We start from the raw sequence: 23,691 nt of genomic DNA, 5'->3' as shown, positions 1-23,691 counted from the left end.
CTTCATTCTTATCTGGGTTGAATTCCATCTGCCACTTCTCAGCCCAGTTTTGCATCCTATCAATGTCCTGCTGTAACCCTGCCTCTCAGGATCTTCTCCATCAACTTACCAACCACTGAGGTAAGACTCACTGGTCTATAATTTCCTGGGCTATCTCTGCTCCCTTTCTTGAATAAAGGAAAAACATCCGCAACCCTCCAATCCTCCAGAACCTCTCCCGTCCCCATTGATGATGCAAAGATCATCGCCAGAGGCTCAGCAATCTCCTCCCTCACATCCCACAGTAGCCTGGGGTACAACTCATCCGGTCCCGGCAACTTATCTACCTTGATGCTTTCCAAAAACTCCAGCACATCCTCTTTCTTAATATCTACATGCTCAAGCTTTTCAGTCTGCTGCAAGTCATCACTACAATCACCAAGATCCTTTCCCATAGTGAATATGGAAGTATTCATTAAGTACCTCTGCTATTTCCTTCTGTTCCATACATGTTTCCCCACTGTCAGACTTGATAGGTCCTATTCTTTCACATCTTATCCTCTTGCTTTTCACATACTTGTAGAATGCTTTGGGGTTTTCCTTAATCCTGTCCACCAAGGCCTTCTCATGGCCCCTTCTGGCTCTCCTAATTTTCTTCTTAAGCTCCTTCCTGTTAGCTTTGTAATCTTCTAGATCTCTAACATTACCCAGCTCTCTGAACCTTTTGTAAGCTTTTCTTTTCTTCTTGCATCCATCTCCTGACTTGTGTTTTTTAATAACCTGTTTCGCAAAATTGCTTGGAGTGTTCTTTTATCTTCATGGTGTAGTTTTTGCCAAGGATACTAACTCACCAGCAGTTGAACCTTCCAGATATGGGTGTATTTTTACTCTAATCAATTGAAACACCTTGACTGTACACAGGTGATCTCCATTTAACTAATTATGTGACTTCGAAAACCAATAGGCTGCACCAGTGATGATTTGGTGTGAATATATTAAAAAGGTGAATACTTATTAAATCAATTATGTGTTTTATATTCGTAATTAATTTCGATCACCTTATTATGAAATGCTTTCACTTTAACACAAAAGAGTCCTTTACTGTTGATCAGTGTCAAAAAGCCAAATTAAATCAACTATGATTCAATGTTGTAAAACAATAAAATATTAAAACTTCCAAGGTGGGGTGAATGCTTTTTATAGGCTCTGTAAGTCAAGTTCACCCAGCTTGAGTGAGGAATAGAAGTCACACTAACTGTGTTAACCTTTAACTCTCATTGTGGGGCTTTGCATTTCCTTCATCAGTCATCACTATAATGCCTTTGAGTAAAAGTTTAAATATTTCATTTCTGACTGATTTGCTGCTCCAACCACTCAATTAAATTTGACTCAGGTTGTTTAAAACCTTCATAGACTGAACACCTTATTACTGACCTTGCTAGCCACACATCAGATTAACAGGGGAAAAAATTTAGACCATAAGACAAGGGTTATTTCAGCTCTATCAGCTGTACTACCTGGTCACTCCCCTACTTGTAGACTCTCCTCCCAAAAATAACAATAAGATCTTTTAGGACTGAGATTAATCAGATTTTTTTTAGGTAAATTCAGAATAATGGAACAAAGGCAGGAAAATATAGTAGAGTTAAGGTTAGTCCAACAGAATAATGGCTGCAGGTCCAGGGGGTTAAACAGTATTATCCTGTAGTTATCTGAGATTTGCTTTATGGTCTTATCTCTGTGCTGATGGATAAGGCTCAATTAATGTCCCCAGTGAAATATCAACAGTAAAACCCTCTCAAACATTGCAAAATCGCGTTCTTATAAATCCACCTTACCTCCAGTTCCAGGATGCGAAATTCTAACAACTCGTTCTGATCCCGAGAATCCTGAACCTCTTGTTGCAACCGGTTTAATTCACCATCCATTTTCTCCATCTGTAAGGAAGGATATTGAAACATCACGTGCGATTATTATCTTATGTTCATGGGCACTGATCATTTCAATCATATGACTTTTGCAAGCTTGCCCTAATATGCTGACAAAAATAAAATTCAATGGGTAAATGTTGATGAGAACTTTGATCACTTGCACAATGATCCATTGTAAACTAAGCGAGTAAGACCTTTTCTAGCTTTCCTAATAGAAACAATTTTATGATAACAGTATTATGTTATAGTTTGGAAAGTAAGTAAACTGTTTTTAAAGGTATAACATACTTTAGCCAGTCTGTATCTATGGCTTAATAACACTCCACCAGCTCTGCTGAACCATCATTGTTGCAGCCTGATGAGGAATAATCATCTATGCCCAGAGAACTGTAGAAAGAATCTTTTTTTTAAAAAAGTGAACCCGGGGTGTTAACAGTGGCTGAAATGGAATATATTACCCTGATGTATATTAGATGATTATCCATGTTGTATGTTGGGGAAGTCTTTCCTGCTCAACTGAATTCATCATTCAGAATCCATGTAATGCATCCTCACTAATATAATGAAGGACACACTTCCACACAACGAGTGTTCTCAGCTTTCTCCTGAGGTGTTCTTTGCCCCATTATATCATAGCCTGCACCAACCCCTCCACCCATTAATACACACTTCATATACAGTACATCTGGAGGCCCAATCAGCAGCAGGAACAGAGCCCAGCGATGAGGTTTCTCGCAGGTCGGTAACGCTTGTTTAATAGGAGAGCTTCATGTGTGTTCAGATATTCTAGAGGCCCAATCAGCAGCGGCAGTAGAGCACAGTGAATTAAATAAAAGCACAGAAGGAACAAGCGGGCGGCCATTGCTGGGAGCAGGCCAGTGGTGAGAGCAGCACTGTCAGACTTTGGCTCAAAGGAGGCTTCTGCTCGAAAGAGGCGTTGGCTCTGCGTAAGTTTCTGTTAAGGTTCCCATTTTTTTTCTTTCTCTTGCTGTACTTAGTAAATAGCCATTTTGTGTTCTCCCAGGGAACTCCATCTGCGTGAGGTGCATCCAGCTGGAGCTCCTTGAAGACTGTGTTAGAGATCTGGAGCAGCAGCTGCATGACCTTCAGCTTGTACGGGAGAGTGAGGAAATAATCAATCAGAGTTACAGGAATATAGTCACCCCAAAGTTTCAAGAGGCGAGTAGCTGGGTGACTGTCAGGAGAAATGGAAATATGAATAGACAGTTAGTGCCGAGCACTCCACTCAATATTAAGTGTACAGTTTTGGATACTGTTGTGGGGGAGATGACCTCCCAGGGAAATGCCACGGAGACCAGGTTAGTGTGGAATGTGGGTCCAAGATCCTAAAGTTAGAGAGGGAGAAGAGGGGAGCATGGTAGTGATAGGGGACTCAATATTCAGGAGATTCTGTGGATGTGAACGGGACACCCGGATGGTATGTTGTCTCCGAGGTGTCAGGGTCAGGGACGTCTTGAATCATGTCCAAAGCATTTTAGAAAGGGAGGGAGAGCAGTCAGCTGTTTTGGTACATATTGGTACCAATGACATGGGGGAGAAAAAAAGCAATGATGTCCTGAAGAGAGAACTTAGACAGCTAGGTAGAAAGCTGAGAAGCAGGACATCCAGGATAGTAATTTCTGGATTGCTACCTGTGCCTTGTGCTAGTGAGGGTAGAAATAGGATGATGTGGCAGATAAATGCGTGGCTGAGAAGCTGGTGCAGGGATCAGGGCTTCAGGTTCTTGGATCATTGTGATCTCTTCTGGGGGAGGTATGACCTGTACAAAAGGGACAGGCTGCACCTGAACCCAAGGGGGATCAATATTCTCATGGGCAGGTTTGTTAAGAGCTGTCAGGGAGGGTTTAAACTAATTTGGCAGGGGAGTGGGAACCAGAATGAATTGACTCAGGATAGGACAGATGGTAAAAAAGCAAAGATAGCATTTAGTTAGACTGTCAGGAAGGATAGGCAGTTGATAGGACAAAATTGCAGCCTGCAGCATGAGTATCAGTGCATTCGGGATGCAAAATCAAAAAGGGTAATAAATACAGCACTCAAAGTGTTATATCTCAATGCAGGGAGTATCAGAAATAAGGTGGATGATCTTGTTGCACTATTACAGGTTGTCAGGTATGATGTTGTGGCCATCACTGAATCGTGGCTGAAGAATGGTTGTGGTTGGGAGCTGAGTGTTCAGTATTGTATCGGAGGGATAGGAAGGTAGGCAGAGGGGGTGGTGTGGCTCTGCTGGTAAAGAATGGCATCAAATCAGTAGAAAGATGTGACATATGATCAAAAGATGTTGAATCTTATGAATTGAGTTAAGAATAATAGGCATCCGTTAGTCTCGTGAGACCATGGATTTGCGCCAGGGTGCAGGCCTGGGCAAGGTTGTATGGAAGACTGGCAGTTGCCCATGCTGCAAGTCTCCCCTCTCCATGCCATCGATGTTGACCAAGGGAAGGGCACTAGGGCCAATACAGCTTGGCACCGGTGTCATCTCAGAACAATGTGTGGTCAAATGCCTTGCTCAAGGACACAATACGCTGCCTCAGCTGAGGCACGAAATAGCGACCTTCAGATCACTAGACTGACGCCTTAACCACTTGGCCACGCGCCAACACACCTTGAGTTAAGAAACTGCAAGGGTAAAAGGATATTGATGGCAGTTATATACGGACCTCCCAATAGTGGCTGGGAGGTGGACCACAGATTACAACAGGACATAGAAAAGGCGTGTCAAAAGGACAATGTCAGGGAAGATTTTAATATGCAGATTGATTGGGAAAATCAGATTGGCAATGGATCTCAAGAGGGTGAGTTTTTAGAATGCCAACAAGATGGCATTTTAGAGCAGTTTGTCTTTGTGCCTACTAGGGGAACAGCTACACTGGATTGGGTGTTATCTAATGAAGCAGAAGTGGTTAAGGAGCTTAAGCTAAAGAACCCTTTGGAGGCAGTAATCACAATATGATTGAGTTCAACTTGAAATTTGATAAGGAGGAAGTAAAGTTTGATGTAGTAGTATTTCAGTGGAGTAAGGGAAATTACAGTGGTATGAGAGAGGAGTTGGCCAAAGTAAATTGGAAGGAGCTGCTGACAGGGATGACAGCAGAGTAGAAATAGCACGAGTTTCTGAGGAAGGTGCAGGACATGTATATTCCAAAAGCAAAGAAATACTCGAATGGCAAAATAGTACGACCAATGCTGACAAGAAAAGTCAAAGCTAATGTAAAAACAAATGAGAGGGCATACAACAAAGCAAAAATTAGTGGGAAGATAGAGGATTGGGAAGCTTTTAAAAACCTACAGAGTGCAACTAAAAGAATCATTAGGAGGGAAAAGATGAAATATGAAAGAAAGCTGGCAAACAATATCAAAGTGGATAGTAAAAGCTTTTTCAAGAGTATAAAAAATAAAAGAGATGAGAGTTTTTACAGGACTGCTAGAAAATGAAGTTGGAGAAATAATAACGGGGGGCGAGGAGATAGCAGATGAACTAAATGAGTATTTAGCATCAGTCTTCACTGTGTAATTCACCCAGACTAGATGAACTGCACCCTATGGTTCAGAAAGAAGTAGTGGTAGAGATTGTGGAGACATTAGTAATGATCTTTCAAAAAATCATTGGACACTGGCAGGGTGCCAGAAGACTGGAAAATTGCAAATGTCACTCCACTCTTTAAAAAAGGAGGAAGGCAGAAGAAAGGAAAGTACAGACTAGTTACCCTGACCTCAATGGTAAGGAAGATGTTGGAGTCAATTGTTAAGGATGAGTTTATAGAGTACTTGGTGACACAAGACAAGACAGAACAAAGTCTGCATGGTTTCCTTAAGGGAAAATTTTGACTGATGAACCTGTTGGAATTCATTGAGGAGATTAAAAGTAGGATAGATTAAGGGGATACAGTGGATGTTGTATATTTGGACTTCCAGAAGGCCTTTGACACGGTGCCACACATGAAGTTGCTTACCAATTTAAGAGCCCATGGTATTACAGGAAGGTTACTAAGATGATTAGAGCATTGGCTGATTAGAAGAAGGCAGCGAGTTGGAATAAAAGGATCCTTGTCTGGTTGGCTGCAAGTGACTAGTGGTGTTCCGCAGAGGTCAGTGTTGGGACGGCTTCTTTTAATGCTGTATGTCAATCATTTAGATGATGAAATAGATGGTTTTGTTGCCAGGTTTGCAGATGATACGAAGATTGGTGGAGGGGCAGGTAGTGTTGAGGAGACAGGTAGGTTGCAGAAGGACTTAGATTAGGAGAATAGGCAAGAAAGTGGCAATGAAATACAATGTTGGAAAATACATGATATTGCGCTTTTGTAGTAGAAATAAATGTACAAACTATTTTTTAAATGGGGAGAAAATCCAAAAATCTGCAATGCAAAGGGACTTGGGAGACCCTGCACAGAACACCCTAAAGGTTAACTTTCAGGTTGAGTCGATGGTGAGGAAGGCCAATGCAATGTTAGCATTCATTTCAAGAGGTCTAGAATACAAGAGCAGGGATGTGATGCTAAGGTTTTATAAGGCATTGGTGAAGTCTCACCTTGAGTATTGTGAACAGTTTTTGGCTCCACATCTAAGAAAAGATGTGTTGGCATTGGAGAGGGTTCAGAGGAGGTTCACGAGGATGATTCCGGAATGAAAGGGTTATCATATGAGTAAGGTTTTTAAGGCTCTGGGTCGTACTCAGTGGAATTCAGAAGGATGAGGGGGGTGATGTCATTGAAACCTTTCGAATGTTGAAAGGCCAAGACAGAGCAGACATGCAAAGGATGTTTCCCATGGTGTGAGAGTCTAGAACAAGAGGGCACAGCCTTAGGATAGAGGGGTGTCTATTTAAAACAGCGATGTGGAGAATTTTTTTTTAAGCCGGAGGGTGGTGAATTTGTGGAATTTGTTACTACATGCAGCTGTGGAAGCCAGGTTGTTAGGTGTATTTAAGGCAGAGATTGATAGGTTCTTGATTTCACACGATATCAAAGGTTACGGGGAATGGGGTTGAGGAAGGGAAAAATGGATCAGCCATGATTGAATGGCGGAGCAGACTTAATGGGCCATATAGCTTAATTCTGCTCCTATGTCTTATGGTATTATACTTTATTGATGGGGAATATTAGGCTGGTGAATATATGCTGCAAAATTTAAATTTGATTCATCTAAACAAGTTGTTGATACCGAGTGCTTTTGGGTGTTATAAATTTAGAATTTTCTGTTAATGAGGTGATGGTGCCTAGAGCAGACCTATTCAAACCTGCACACCCACAAAATCCAAACATTAAAGAAGCATATTGTGTAGATCTAGGGCTAGGTTGCCTCGACTGAAAAGTGGCACAAACTGATCCTACAGAGCACCAAGAACATTGCACTCATCAAAATACTTCACCCAGACAAATACGTACCACAATAAATCCTCAAAATATACACTGTGCATTGCTAGATTTCCTCAATAGTTCTCTGAATGAATTTGATTGAATAATAATAAAAGTACCACAGGTTAGTTGGAATAAATGTTAGCCTTTTAAAGGTACTTACTTGGTGTGAGAAATATGAATAAACCAAACATGTTGTGCTTAAAAATATTTAACCATCTGTTAAATTAGACAGAGGATGTAAAACCATCAATGCACAGGCACACTGAAACCTCTGTTGTTTTGGTCAGCACAACTCTAGGCAAATTTAAGACTGTAAAATGTGAGTGATTAAACTAACAGTCCTAAATACCAATGACTAAAATGCCATATTGAAAATATATGTGTATAAATAATTATCACAAGTGATAGTAATACCTTTTCCAGAAGTTCCTGATTTCTTTTTATAAATAGTTGCTTTTCTTCAACCCATTTTGAATCCTGTGAATAAATAAAATATTATAAAGTCTTAAGGAAAAAATGGAATTGATTAACATTTTGGTAATTAACTTGGCTGTTACATTTTTAAACCTCCAGATGAATTTTGAGTTAGAATTCTGCCCAGTCCTTACAGCATGTGATTATCCCTAAGTTCAGTTCAAATATTTCCAAGAGGACTACAACCTTGTCATAGTGTTTATAGGCTTGCATGCCTGAATGACCCACAGCGCTATGTTGGCTGGAGTGAGGGCTTTTTGCTTTGGCTCTTGGCAGGGTCACTCATGCCAAACAGGTAAAACAGTAGAGCCCAGACTAAGAGTGGTCCACCAGTCCTCCTGGTCTGGGGGTTCAGCTCAGGGCTAACAACCCTGACTAGTCAAAAAAATTGTTATGGAAAAACAATGACGTATCCTTCTATATCTGTGTGCAATGGTGCCAAGGACAGACAAAGAAGTAGACCTTCATTGCTGCCCTAAATGGTAGTGGCATAGCAGGCAGTAACTATCCTATTCAAACACTATTCAAAGACTTTCACTAGGTCTCTTCAGAAATTATGTAAAATTAGGGTTCACAGTGTTGCTTTGATGCAGTACTAAGTGATGCTCTCAGAACCCACCACAGAATAAAAAAATTCAAAGCTAAGCCCAAGAGCAAATTTCTTAACCTGGTTCATAGAATCCAATCACTTGGAAAATAAGCCAATGATTCTAATGGTAATTGATAGCTCTAGAATCAATATTAAAATAAAGGGTTCAGTTCACCCGCAGTAATTATCAATGATACCTGCTGCATCTATAACCTATTTTGGATAAAATTGGATCCACTGAATGACAGCAATAGAATTAAATTCAATGTAAGATGGCTGCCTCTCTCTAAAGTCTAACACCCCCCTCTTTAGCACACAGTAGAGTTTGGAAATGGAAGCCACTTACTTTAACAAATTGGGATACATTTCTCATGGTATTAGCACAAAGAATTGTACTTAATGTACAATTGAAACTGGTGAATTACTGGCCAAGGAAACTGTTCTTAACAGGTGTTTGGGATTATTAAGAATAGTGCCCTATATCATTGTCCTCAGGGACAAGACAGGTAACGGCCTTTCAGTAAAGAGGCAGATAATAGAACACTCAGGACTTCAGCCCTTACCAGCTCATCGTTAACAGTAGAGTTCAGTGTGAAGTGTGGAGCTGAGCCGCATTCACCAAGATCATAGATAGCCAACTTACCTCAACAATGCATGTCATTACAAGACTTTTCAACTAAACCTTTCACCATGACTCTCCAGTTCTGACCCACACTTACCCCCCCCCCCACCAACTTAGAAGGCAGAGTGCAACAAATAAGCTGCTCAAGACAATAAGCCTGCCTCTGTTTAAGGACCTTTTCCTCATTAGCTTCATAATTTACCCCAACAAACCCTGAGCTGAGGCTACCACACTGGGACATTAGGAGAAACTCCATGGCCTGAAAACTGGCATTTGGCAGAAGTCATTATCTGCTTCCTAGACACAGACTACTTGCATGGAGTTAGGCCACCACCTCATCAGTGATCTGCTACTAACTTCTCACAGAGTGGGCAGGGCTCTGAACAGCTAACCAGACCCAATGCATTCTCTGAGATTAGCTGTAGCACAGACTAAACTTGGCATGCAGACATCTGGCTCTGCCCATTACAACTGAACATGGAGAATGCTTCTACATAGGAGATCAGCAGTTTCTGAGATACTCAAACCACCTCATATGGCACCAACAATCATTGCAGAGTCAAAGTCACTTAGGTCAGATTTCTTCCCCACTCTGTTGGTCTGAACAACAATTGATCCTCTTGTCCACGTCTGAGTACTTTTATGCATTGAGTTGCGACCGCATGATTAGCTGATTAGATATTTGCATTTACAAAGTGTACAGGTGTGACGAATAAATGGCCACTGAGTCTATGTTGTACAGTGGGATAATTCAGATCAAGAAAAAACTATTAAGTATTTTCACTGAAAACTGATGCAGGGTTTGGTAAGGACAGCAACGAAACATTCAATTCATGTGAGTATTCTAATGCCCTTGCTACCTGTAGAAAGATGTCAGATAGTGTACGTAAGGAACAATTATTTATATGATATTAATAATAAATTTGACCAGACAACAATTTCTGCATGAACACCATTTCGACTTATCTTTTTAAGTATAAGCTGTCGACAGAGTTGCAGTGAGGCAACAGTCCAGGATTAATGATAAGTACATGATTCAGAAGCAGTCAGAATTTTGAGAATGTATGCCCTTGGTTACAATCAATATTGGGACAAATGTTTTATCTTACCTGCCCTTTCTGAGCCAAGGCTTTTTCGAGGTCATCAATTTTAGCTTTATACCTGAGGACTTCTGTTTGTAATTGTTCATGAGCCTAATCAAATTGGGAAAATGTCATTAAACTTGAGAATGGGAGAATCACATGCATCAGAACAATACACAGTAAATAACAACTGATGGCTATTAATTTTAGTAAAAGTAGGCAACTATAATATTTAAAACTTTATATCACCAGAGATTACAATAAAACAAGCTTTTCATCAATAGCTTATATACCTATCCAAAGCCTGGGATTGTACAATTAAAAGCACATAAAAATACATTAATAGAAAGAGTTCATGTTCATGTTCTGAAATCAAAAGCAACAGTGCAAGAGATGTCTTGGCACAGAACAGATTATCATGTTGATAATCATAACAGATTATCATAAATACTGCTTTATGATGGTGGCCAGATCAAACCAAAGCATTTCTCACACAATGAAAAATTCTGAGATTCAGTGTCTCTTGCAATCCAGATGAGGAAGACATTCATTTTTATATGTACTCTTTAGTAAATGCAATATATTAATATATGACATTAATGTTGATAATGCTGACTAAAAGAATTATTCTGAATCTCCCCGCTGCTCTTCCAATCTTGCCCTGGGTTTTTCAAAACTGGCTTTAACTTGTTAGGACACCATGTAACAGCAAAATTGCAGTATAAAATATCCCAAGGCAAATACTTCAGTCTTGGAGGACAGCATTCTCTCACTAACTTGACCCAAGAGTCGAGGTTTTGAGCTGGGACCCAAGAATGGAGTGTGAAACCAAACCTTGAAATTCAAAGCAAAGGTACAGCCAACTGAGCCACTTATGCTTAGGTGAAGCTTCCACATGATGTCCAAGCGCACACTAAACCTCCCTCACAATCTCTACTTCCCAAATGAACTGCCCCGCGATCTCTGTGAAGGGAGCTCTGTCAAAGCTGGGGTGCAACTGAGCCTGCCATCACATTGGGCTTCCGCACCACATTCTGACATGTTGGAATGAAGATAAGACCATAAGACAAAGGAGCAGAATTTGGCCACTCTGCCATTCCATTCTGGCTGATCCATTATTCTTCTCAACCCCATTCTCCCGCCTTCTCCCTTTGACACCCTGACTAATCAACAACCTATCAACCTCTGCTTTAAATATACTCACTGACTTGGTCCACGATTGCAGTCCATTGCAATGAATTCAACAGATTCACCACCCTCTGTTTAAAGAACTTACTTCTCATCTCTATTCTAAATAGATGCCTCTCTGTTCTGAGGCTGTGCCCCTGGTCCTGGACTCACACACTGTAGGAAACATTCTCTCCACACTCTCTCTATCTAGCCCTTTCAATATTCAACAGATTTCAATGACAACCCCCCTCATTCATCTAAACTCCAGCCTGGAGCCATCAAACACTCCTTGTATATATTAACCTTTTCATTTCCGGAATCATGCTTATAAATCTCCTCTGGAACCTCTCCAACGCCAGCACATTTTTTCATAGAGAAAGGGCCCAAAACTGCTCACAATCTTCCAAGTGTGGTTTGCCCAATGCTTATGAAGTCTTAACATTGCATCCTTACTCTTATATTTCCATCATCGCAAAATGAATGCTTACTTTACATTTGCTTTCCCTACCACCAACTCAACTTATAGGAATCCTGCATAAGTACTCTCAAGTCCCATTGCACTTTTGATTTTTGAACTTTTTTCCCCCATTTAGAAAATAGCCTGTGCCTTTATTCTTTCTACCAAAGTGTACGACCATACACTTCCCTACTCTATATTCCATCTGATATTTCTTTGCCCATTCTCCCAATTGGTCCAAGCCCTTCTGCAGACCTGCTTCCTCGACACTACCTGCCTCTTCACTTATCTTTGTACCATCTATAAACTTATCCACAAAGCCATCAATTATGTCAACCAAACTGCTGTCACAAAACATGAAAAGAAGCGGTCCCACTACAGCTGTAACAACCTCTGCAGAACACCATTAGTCTCTGGCAGTCAACAAAAATAAGCCCCCTTAATTTTGACTCCTGCCTACTGCTAGTCAGCCAATATTCCATCCAAGCTAGTATCTTTCCTGTAATAGCATGGGCTCTTGTTAAGCAGCCTCATGTGCAGTGCTTTGTCAAGGCCTTCTGAAATTCCAAGTGGACAATATCCACTTCCTGTCCTTTGTCTATCCTGCCTGTTATTTCCTCAAAGAGTTCTAATAAATTTGTCAGGCAATATTTTCCCTCAAGGAAACCATGCTGACTTTAGTCTATTTTATCATGTGCCACCAAGTACGCTGAAAATTCATCCTTCATAATGGACTCCAACATCTCCCAACCACTGAAGTCAGGTTAACTGGCCTAAAATTCCTTTCCTCTACGTCGCTCCCTTCTTGAAGAGTGGAATGACATTTGTAATTTTCCAGACCACTGGAAGCATTCCAGAATCTAGTGATCTTGAAAGGTCATTATTAATGCCTCCGCAGTCTCTTTGGCCATCTCTTACAGAACCCTGGAGTGTAGTCCATCGGGTCCAAGTGACTTTTCTACCATCAGATTTTTCAGCATCCCTAGCATTTTCCTCTTAGTAATAGCAAATACACACACTTCTGCCCCCGACACTCTTGAATTTCTGGCATATTGTTTGTGTCTTCCACAGTGAAGACTGACACCAAAATGATCCTGAGCTGAAAGTCAGTACTGAACATCCAAAGTTCATTTTCAAACTACTCTATTCCCAACTTACCATTTTGACTTTTGCTAATCATTTTAACAAATCATTTAATAATCACCTTTGCTTCCCGTTCTGCATCCAGAATTCCTCCAGTCTGCTCCTGGAGTAATGCATAAGCCCTTTGGAGTGCTTGATATTCCCTTGTTAATTGTCGGAAGCGAAGCTCAGATTCTTCAGCTGCCAGACTCTTATGGGGAATAAAAAGTGAGTTAGCCTCTTGGATATAATGCCCTTAAATCTACACATATTAAAATAATCTGTCAACAAGCCAAGCATTATGCTGCTACCAGAAGGCAGCTTTGGAAGAACATGAATCCTTCTACTTGTCCAATTGGTTCAAGGCTTTGCAGCCTTTATGCATGAAGAGCAGTGTCTGAGGATGGATGAGTAAAGTACGCACAATAGGAAGCCCTTCAATACAAGGAGTGAAAAGGAATGATAATAGAGAACCATACAGAACTGCGGACTGTGCAGTGGGACAATTCATTGAGCTGCTATCTCAGCTGTAACAATTTGTGTTTAATCCTAACTTTAGGCACTGTCCACGTAGGGGTTGCATACTCTTTGAGTGTTTACTGAAAGTAGTATTAAGGAAAGAAACATTACAAACACACACTTAATTTATTTTAAGGATTTTGTCTTAAATTGCACATCTACCCACACTTAGAAATTCCCACAGGTTTGCCCACCCTTCCTGATGAGGGGGTCATGACCCTACGCCAGCTCTGCCTGCAGAGTCTGAAGAGCAGATGTCAAGTGTACGCAGCCCCACTCCTCAGCGATTCAATGGGGAGACTAATGATAGAGTGGACAGATGCTTGACTCAACCCAGTGCAATTCAGTCCTGTAAAGGCTCACTTTTTCCCCTAAAGCTAATTAATTCTGCACTGGAATGTTGTGCATAAGAATTATATCACCAGCAGCTAAAGAATGCCATATTTATCTCTCACTCAGTTTAATCAAGGAAATAATATTTTCAATGTTCTATCCCTCTGATGTTTCACCACACCCAGGTATTTAAGGAGTAGTATTCCTTTTGCAGTTTTTACCTTTAAATACTTGGGCACCTAGAATGCACTGGATTATTTTACCACCTTAAGTACGGCCTGCATCTGTTTGTCTTTAAATATTGATTGATTGGTTGTCCAACATATCCGTTGGACAGAGATTAGTAATGCTCGACATCTATCCTTCAGGTTGTTGCGAGCGGCCGTCACCAAGGCTAACCATCCATTCCACCCTTGCACACCTGTTCTATTCATTTTGATAAAAGCACAGCATGTGTAATGTCAGATTTCATGCAGTCTTTGAACCTCTTATGGGGCCTGCCTTGATTCCTCTTGCCCAGCGAAAGCTCACCATACAGTACCTGCATGGGTATTCAGGAATCCTTCATACGTATGACCTGCCTTGTCACACTGAAGTACTGCTTTTACAATCATGGCCTCAACTCTCGTGGGCCTTGCCCTGAGGATCTCTAGGTTTGTGATTAGATCCTTGCTAATGTATGCCAAAGATTGACCTCAGACTACGCATATGGAATCCTTCTAGCACTTGATATTACAACTTTTACAACAGGGGAATTTGGGGACAGGAGTGAGCTGTCAGGCCTTTAAAGCCTGCCCCACTGTTGATGCTGGCTTCGGTTCTTCTCTCCATGGATAGTGAATGATCAACTGTGCATTTCCACCATTTTATTCCATACCTACCCAGATGTTAAAAGAATAACTTTGAAAGACCTCTCTAAGTTATTTACTTAAAACACCTGTCTTTACATTTTCTCTATGTAGCTATCTTGTAAAAAGATAAGAATGTCATGAACAGAATAAAAAAACAGGCAGTTGGACTGTAAGGATTTACATCTGAAATATCTAGACAAAGGGTGTTATAAAATTTAGGTCAGTTGTATCTGTCTGCACCACTTTAAAAACTACTGTACATCAAGTGAGCAATTTCTCTTTCTGTTCTCACAACATTGTTTAGCATGTTACTTCCCAGATGCCAGTCCTCTATGTAGAAACCCACACTGGGAAATGCAGTTTTGACACTGGAAGTTTTCCTTTATTTAATGAAATTTTCTTGCTGTTGGTTTTTATTACTATTATCATTGTCTCAGAGTGAGATACTGAAACAGTAGAAACTATGCCACAAGTACTTAAGCACTGCTTGGATTGCACATGAGAAACTGAGCAACTATGGACAATTTACTCATCACATACTTGTCTTCATTTGGAGATTCAATAGGATGAGTGCAATGCTGATTTACCAAGGTGAAATCTTACCTCCAAGAATGAACTGTATGAAAAAAAAATACACAACCTTGTATTATATGGCTCAGAAGTTAGAAAGGTGAAAGGTGAGGGGTTATATGAAATTAGGTAAGCGCAGGTGTGCTCCTGTTAAGTTGATGAGCAGAATTCAGTGATGCTGGGGACTTGGAATTAAATAAAAACAATGTGTTGGTGTTACTCAATAGATCAGACATCATCTTCAGAGACAGCTCCAGGGTTAACACTTCAGGTAAGTGACCCTGACTTGTTACAGTTCTGATGAAAATTCAGTCATCAGAAATGTTGACTCTTTTTCTCTCCTGTCCTGCTAATATTCCCAGCATTTTCTTTCTATTTTATGCTTGAAATATTAAATGGTTTGCTCCTATTCCTACCTTTTATTATTGGTACTAGACTGCAGGTAACGATTGCAATGCATGAACTGTGTGAGGATTTTCAGCAAATGTCACTTGGCCAATATTTAGGAGGAATTCAGTATCTTATGAAATTCCTGCTGGGAAAATATGAAGAACAAACACTTTCTGAAAATCCCACACATATTCTCGTAAGTCAACCTGCAGACAGATGGATTCAGGTTCACAATAAGACTATGATGGTTTAGTTTATTGTGCACTGCCAAATCTAAGAACATCTAAGTTCTTCAGTTACATGCAGATTTATTTACAGATTAAATTTTAAGAGCGAGTTATTTGGCAAGATAAGCTGCTTTGAATCTCATGACTACATTCTGTTGTCTGTTTTCAGATTTTGGGTTCAGAATTTATTCCCTTAAAACTGTACAAAAAAATCTCCCACTGGACAATAGCTCATTATTTCTGTTGTTATGAACTATGATACAATAAAATGTGATTTCTCACAACCTTATTGTAATATTTTTGTTACATCAGTTCTATAATGAATAACCAGTGAAGGAGAGTATTGCAAGTAGAAGCAATCTTATGCTTAATCTTAAACATTTATTCTTCTGTGTAGTGCTGGAAAAACTACTAGAAATCCCTATTTTCCCCTCAAATTGGGGGGGGGGGTACTTGCTAAAGCATTTCAGAAACTATTTTAGAGTCATCCACATATATGGGTCTCGATTCACATGTAGGGCAGCTCAGGCCAAGCATAGGGTGCAGATTTCTTTCTCTGAAAGTATTCAGTGATTCTGGTCTATTTTCATGACAATCTAATAGAATTCCAGATTATTAACTGATAGAAAACTTTACAGCTGTGTGGTGGGATATGATCTGTGTGGATTATTGCAGCAGTTTTCTGATTTTCCAAAATAGTAATTTAACCACCACAGTATTGAGAGAACAAATGGACACCTTAGGCTAATCTAATAGCAGATAAACGTTGGTATTTCTTTTAAGTGATCACTTGAAATGTGTCATTTTGGAAATCAAGTTCACAATTTTAATCCTAATCTCTGTAAACATATGTATGTTTGCACAATAAAAACTGTAGAAGGAAGAACTGTGAAACCTGTGGCAGGTCAAGAACTGTTATATCGATTAGGATGATAGGAGGTTGAACATGGGAAAGCATTGGAAAGTTATTCAAGATAGACCAAACACCATTTGTCAATGAAGAACTGTGAGAAAGGAGTTAAGGAGCTCATGTACTTAAGTTATTAAAATGTCATGAGCTAGGACCGCAAATGATCATGAAATCCATTGAAACACTAGCTTATACATCTAAAACAGAGATTTGCAACCTTGGGTCCACGGACCTTTGCTTAATGGTAGAACTGTACGGCATAAGAAAGGTTGGGAACTCCTGACATAAAGAATGAGAATATAAAGAGGTAGAAGTTATGCTGTAGCCCACAAAACCCCATTAGACAGTACTGGAGCAATACACACAGTCTGCAACACCTTATGCAAGATATATTGGTCTTGGAAGAAAAAGAAAGAAGTACAAGTTCAATAAGAAATTATGTCTTTAATTCCCAGAATTTGTAAAGTTTTGAGGTGTACAGGTTTTCGAAATATGGCACAGTGGTGTAGTGGCTAGCACAACATTTGACAGTACCAGCAACCTGGGCTCAATTCCACCTGCTGCCTGTGAGGAGTTTGTATGTTCTCTCCATCACCGTTTGGGTTTCCTCCGGGTGCTCCCATTTCCTCCACAAGTCCAAAAAGGTACCATTTGGTAGGTTAATTGATCATTGTAAATTGTGCCATGATTAGGCTAGGATTAAAATGCAGCGTTGCTGGGTGGGGTGGCTCGAATGGCTTATTCTGCACTAAGTGTCAATAAATAAATAAAGAAATAAAGTGAACTGATCCTGTGCATTTCTTTGGTTATAGGGGAGTTTAAGGCAGGGGGAATAATATAGCAATTGGACTATGCCTTTCTGAAAAAAAGTGTTACTGCAGAGAAAAGATTGTTTAGTTTAGATCTGAAACTACCTATTAATCAAATGTGTTAAGGTATATAGGCAAAATACCAGGGCACAAATAATTTGTCTTTTAACTGAAAGGTAAAATGAGGAAGGAGGTACAGGAGCCTGACAACCCACACTCGACAATTTAGGAACAGCTTCTTCCCCTCTTCCATCAGATTTCTGAATGGACATTGAAGTACTTATTTAATTTAACTAAATATATACACACTTCTCACTGTAATTTACATTCATTATAATGTATTGCATTGTACTGCTGCCGCATACCAACAAATTTCATGACATATGCCGGTGATATTAAACCTGATTCTGATACTGAGACAGAGCAACTAAATGGCGTCCCCCGATCTTATCTTTCTAGAACAAGTTGTCAGTAGAGGCAGTCAGTAATATTTAGAATATTTGAGCAGTTGGTGAAAGGAAATTGATTGTGTCAAGTATGTTGCCAGATGTGGCCTAGGGTCAATGACTCTGCCTCACCTTATATGTGAACTCAAACTTCAAAGAAATGGTTATCAATAATAATGGAAGATACAGATATTAATGTTCAAATGAGCCTGCTCAGTAAATGGAAGGGGTTTAACTGTATGTTAAAGCAGGTAGCAGAGTAGAAGGAAAATCAAAACTGTTTCAAACACTCAATCCAGAAGCCCAGGTTTATGGTAGTTCCATCAGTAAAAATATTGGCATTGACGAGTGTTATTCTGTGAGGATGGCAACAAGTTCAGCCGTGCATATGTTACTACAGAAATCCTAAAACTGCTGTGAGTTCAGCCTTGCTCCACAGACTACAATGTGCAACCTTCTCCAGTGGAATTGAGGGACATTCACAATGTGACTAAAGGAGTGAGGATATTGCGTTCAGTATTTTTGGGCAGAACTCATAATACCATTACTAAGAAGTATGGGAGATTTTATTGTGCCCTGTTTCTTAACTTTTCTCTCACCATTGGCTATGTGGAGAGTTGTATTTCCTGAGCACTTACTTTATTTAGAATGAACTTTGTAATTCATCATTTTTTGTAGTTCATTGCTCCATTGAGACCGAATATTCTGCAAAATTTGGCTCTGCTCTGTGACCAGCCCAAGAGAATCTGGCCAGATTTGATTTGGAAGAGCTCTTCATTATACCCGTGCTTGAAGTGTGTAAATGTTCTATTCAGAACCCCATAATTTGGATGTGTTTGTTCACTCTTGGAATGGGACATGATCTTACTTGAGATGATTAACAAGTTTCTTCTAGCTTGCTGCTGCACAGTCTCATACCATAACCCCCAGAATGATAAGATGGACTCTTGACCTCAGAATCTACTTTGTTATGGCCATGCACCTTAACGTCTACCTATGCGGCACTTTCTTGATAACCATAACAATTTGTTCTGCATTCTGTTATTGTTTTACCTTGCATTACTTCAATGCACCGTTGACTGAAATGATTTCTATGGACAACATGCAAAACAAAGTTTTTCATTGTACCTCAGTACTTGTGACAATTATAGCAAACCATTTTACCTAACCAATCACAGCTGATTGACTTGCTTGGGCATTCTAGAGGACAAAAATTAGTCAGCTAATTGCAGTAGAACAGAAGTCGTGCTTCAGTCAACTTTGGCAAGGACAATGATATTAAAGATTAATAAAGTATCTATTGATTTTTTAACAACATTCAGCTTGAATCATGGTGATGTTTACTACAAACAATTTGTTAATTTGCAATGTTAGAAAATGCTTTTGAATCCTGACAATGCTATAGTAGCACTTAACATCTTACCCTATGGATAACTGGGTTCAACAATATAACTGCTGCACTCTGTAGGAAGGTTTGATTTATAGCTGATTGGTGTGGGAGAGAATGGAAAGAAAACAGGCTGGGCTGCGGTGGCGATCCATTAGTCTCGCTACATAACTCAAAATGACGACAGTTATTATCTTTTGTTCTCCACATAAGCAGGGCTGCTTTATAATTTATAACGTGGTTTGACCCACACTGAGTCACTTCAAACAACTGAGCTGTTTTCTGTTCCAGTTTGAAAATGTGAGTGTCACTTGATGGGTCAACACTCATTGCCCATCTTCAGTAGCCATTGGACCGAGTGCTTTTCCGACAGTAAGGAGGTAATTGTTATCACTTAAAGGCCAGGTAAGAATGGGAGATTTTACTCCCCCTAAAGGAAATTAGTGAACTCAATTGGATTTTTACAACCAACCATTATTTTCATGGATAGCATAACTGATGCTAACTTCTCATTGCAGGAGACTTAACTGGAATTCTAAATCACACCGGTTGCCCTGCAGGTCCTCAGTTCACATCTATGGATCATTGGTCAGGCCCCCTGAATTGCTATTGAAGTCAGTTTATCAATGTGTTGCCATAGTCAGTGAGTTCTGAATAATGAATTCAGTTTCAAAGGATCTGAATCAGAAATTTATCTTCATTCACGTGCTAAATAGCATCCTATGGAAAACATTGAACAATAACTGGTAATTAGGTTGAAGAAATTAGCTGTGGTTTTGTAAACTAAGTACCTGATAAAATAGTTCAGGCACTGGCAGCAAAGTTTCATAGCATGTTATTAATTTGTTGAACCTTAGTTCAGATTGTTGCATGCAACCTGGTAAATACAGCCACGTGTCACTTGAATCTCAGAATTTGCAAGATCTACAAGGTTCAGAAGAACCATGTTTTAAGTGTTAAATTGATAACTTTAAAGGCACCTTTAATAAGTTTACATTGTGGACAACAAGATTTCAAAGATTTCAAAAGGAATTAGAGTTTCAAAATAATTCCAGGATAGGTTGTGTCATCTGTAAATTTACAATTCAAGGATATTATCTTCAATATCATACACATTATTATGGACACATTCACGACAAGAATGATATTCATTGCATATTAAGCAAGGCATGGAATGATTCTCATATTAGATATATTAGTTGTTCCTGATTAAGAAATTGTATCAGGGTCACTAACATCGCAACTATTGGAGAACGTAGCTCGAGATAATTAAATGTATTTGGAATAAAAGGTTAATAATCACATCACTACCACATTGTCTTGAAAATCCTAAGTGTTTCACAGAAGTGTCTTTTCAGGCAGCAGTATTTTGTGCTAATGCCTCTCAATTCCAGGGATCTGGATTTGAAATTGACTATAGTAGCAATCTGTATTCAGTTTGCATATTCACACCACATCCACATGGGTTTACCCAGGTGTACTGGGTTTTCTTACACCACCTGAGAATGTGCTGTGGTTAAGTTTACTTCTGTGGTTATTGTTATTGGTAAGTAGGGTTGATGCGCATGAGGAAAATAAATTGTATGTATACAGGGAACTGAGGAGGGGAAATCAGACAGCTAGGCTAAATGGCCTTCTGTGTTGAAGTAAAACCTCTGCCAGTCTTGTCCGGTTTGGTCTAAATGACTTGCTATGAGTGTTAGAGTGATTTTAGAGTTTAGGTCATTTACATTTAGCAAATGGCTTTGGCTACCAGTCTTCTGTTCCTTGAAGATGTATTACGGATTTAATTTGAAACAATGCATTTCCGAAAAGCTGTGAATCCTAGTGCATAGATGATGCTGGTATCTATGGGATGGATGTGAATCAGAAGATGTAAAGTTTGCATGTAGTTTCGCAGAAAGCATTATCTATACTTTGTAAATATTTTGTGTTTTGCAAATAAATATCGAGCCCCACGTTGGGCCAGCAGACCTGTCCACCGAAAGCGTCTCCATATGATGCCTGCTGTATCTTGTTTTGACACATAAAGAAGCTGCTTTGTATCTACCGGTAATTTTCTCTGGTGATTTCATTCACGCAACAACAACGAGCAATAAAGTGATCAGCAACAACTTCATTCTGAAATGGCCTGTCAGTTGTCCTGATCAGCTACAATACAGTCCCATCCACACAGGACAGTGATTCAAGGTGACAGCTCAGCACCATCTTCTCAAGGGCAGCTGGAGAGCAAATGACTGCTTGTAGCTTTCAGAGGAAAAGTGATTTTCAATGGGCATTCTTTTACGTATATTTGCAAGTAAAATATTATACCTTAAGCAACCATCAGTCATTACAGTTATTAGCAGTTATTGAAGTAAACGTGTACTGAAATAAATGTATTGGAGTGGTATGATACTGTAGTGGTTAGCACAACACTTTATAATACAGGCAATCCGGGTTCAATTCCCGATGCTGCCTGTAAGTAGTTTGTACATTCTCCCTGTGACTGTGTGGGTTTCCTCCAGATGCTCCGGTTTCCTCCCACAGTCCATAGATGTACTGGTTGTAGGTTAGTTGTTCATTGTAAATGGTCCCATAATTAAGCTATGGTTAAATTAGTGGGTTGCTGTGTGGCGTAGCTCAAAAGACCATGCTGTATCTCAATAAATAAAGAAAAAATCTTTCCCTGAATACCAAGCAAAAATGACAGTTACCCTTTCACAATCTCAATGACTCAATAACACAATAAATGTAGCATATTCCCAAAAAGAACATTTCTAATCACGCCAGGAGAATTTTTCCCATTTTGCACAATTACTATTTTAGTCATTCTGAAGTATCAATGTGTGATTCCTAGCACCTTTTAGTTTATCAGAATAAATAATCATCCATAACATTTAGCTACGTATATATTTAGCTACGTATATTACCTGTAATGATACAAATCATCAGAGGCTGTGGTATTTGCGTATATGCTTTCAAAGACATTAGACTTTACTTTTCAGTTAACTCTTGCCATTGCATTATCAAGTCGTCACTTTTTATTGTCATTTCAACCATAACTGCTGGTACAATACACAGTAAAAACGAGATAATGTTTTTCAGGACTATGGTGCTACATGAACAATACAAAAACTACACTGAACTATGTAAAACAACACAAAACTACACTAGACTACAGACCTACCCAGGACTGCATAAAGTGCACAAAACAGTGCAGGCATTACAATAAATAATGAATGAAATGTGCACAAATGAAATATGAACATAGAACATACAGTTCGACTCCTGAAAATAAATACTTCTGTTGAGTCTAGTCATCTTACTCACTTCATTCAGATCATCTTCTGGTGTTGCTGGTGTCCTGTCTGTTCTGTAGGAGGCCAAGGAAGATGTTTCTGAATCCATCGATTCTTCATCAAACCCAAAACAGGTTTCTACCACGTGTCTCTGTGAGGGGAGGTGTAGAGGTGAAAAATTGTGAATAGCCATTCCCTAAAATGGATATACATGCAAGATAAGATCAGGTGGCATGATTTATGTCTGTGTATGATCAGGTCTTCTGCCTCCAGAGATGGTGCTGAAATACTTCACTTCAGTTACACACTTGAATGGACTTAATGTGGACCTAAAAAGGCACTTGTAACTTTTCAAACCAAAGGAATTGAAACATGAAAATTAAAATCAAAAAGAAACTGCAGATGCTAGAATTCTGAAATGAAAAGAAACAGAGAAATGTTGGATACTCTGCAGATCAGGCAGCTTCTACTGAATAGAAGCATGAGGCTCCTTCCAAGACATTTCTCACAAGTTTTCATTTCAGGGGTTTGCAACCTGGAGTCCATGGCCCCATTGCTTAATGGTATTGTTCTACGTCATAAAAAAGGTTGGGAAACCCTGGTTTAGATGCAAAATTCTCCTATTTCTACTTAAATCTACTCAATTCCTTAAGTCTTGGTGAAGATTCAGATTGGAAACTGTCTCTCTCTTTCGTCCATAAGCAAATTAAAATGGCCGGATATTTATATAATATGGATGTGGATATAACCAGGGACAGTACTATGACGAATCCAGGTCAGAGTCAGAGCTGCCTCTGCCCCCAGTGTTTGCTCTGCAGAAGACAAGCTCTGTTGTGGTTATCTGCAGAGCTGGATGACTCAAGTTTGGACTCTTTTATTTCGTGGCTGCACCCTTTCATCTTATATGAGCTACATGTGCTTTGTGCTGTGTGTGACTGTTAGCACTGTGTTTTGTACCTTGGCCCTGTAGTAATACTGTCTCGTTTGACTGTATTCATGGGTATTCATGTATTGTTGAACAACAATTAAACTTGAGTTCAATTGAATTGAATATTTGGTAACAGCAGAGGTCCATTATGGAACTCAACTACCAGGTGTCACAATATAAAAATATTACGTATATGGAAATGAATAACCTTCATAAACCACAAAAGCATA

General features: G+C 39.5%; 1 protein-coding gene across 2 annotated transcripts in view; it reads right to left on the bottom strand.

Annotated features, from left to right (window-relative positions):
* LOC134349409 (janus kinase and microtubule-interacting protein 2-like) overlaps positions 1–23,691 on the bottom strand; it is a 283,308-nt gene that overhangs the window by 56,671 nt on the left and 202,946 nt on the right. For both annotated transcript variants that reach the window (XM_063053670.1, XM_063053671.1), the window contains exons 10-14: positions 22,565–22,684; positions 12,893–13,021; positions 10,089–10,172; positions 7,709–7,771; positions 1,818–1,916 (exon numbers count right to left, since the gene is read on the bottom strand). In XM_063053670.1, the coding sequence (XP_062909740.1) occupies positions 1,818–1,916; positions 7,709–7,771; positions 10,089–10,172; positions 12,893–13,021; positions 22,565–22,684 (495 nt within the window). The remainder of the gene's footprint in view (positions 1–1,817; positions 1,917–7,708; positions 7,772–10,088; positions 10,173–12,892; positions 13,022–22,564; positions 22,685–23,691) is intronic.

Source organism: Mobula hypostoma, chromosome 7 (genome assembly GCF_963921235.1).
Source record: "Mobula hypostoma chromosome 7, sMobHyp1.1, whole genome shotgun sequence".
In the NCBI taxonomy this organism is placed as follows: Eukaryota; Metazoa; Chordata; class Chondrichthyes; order Myliobatiformes; family Myliobatidae; genus Mobula; species Mobula hypostoma.
This window is presented reverse-complemented; position numbering and strand designations above follow the sequence as displayed.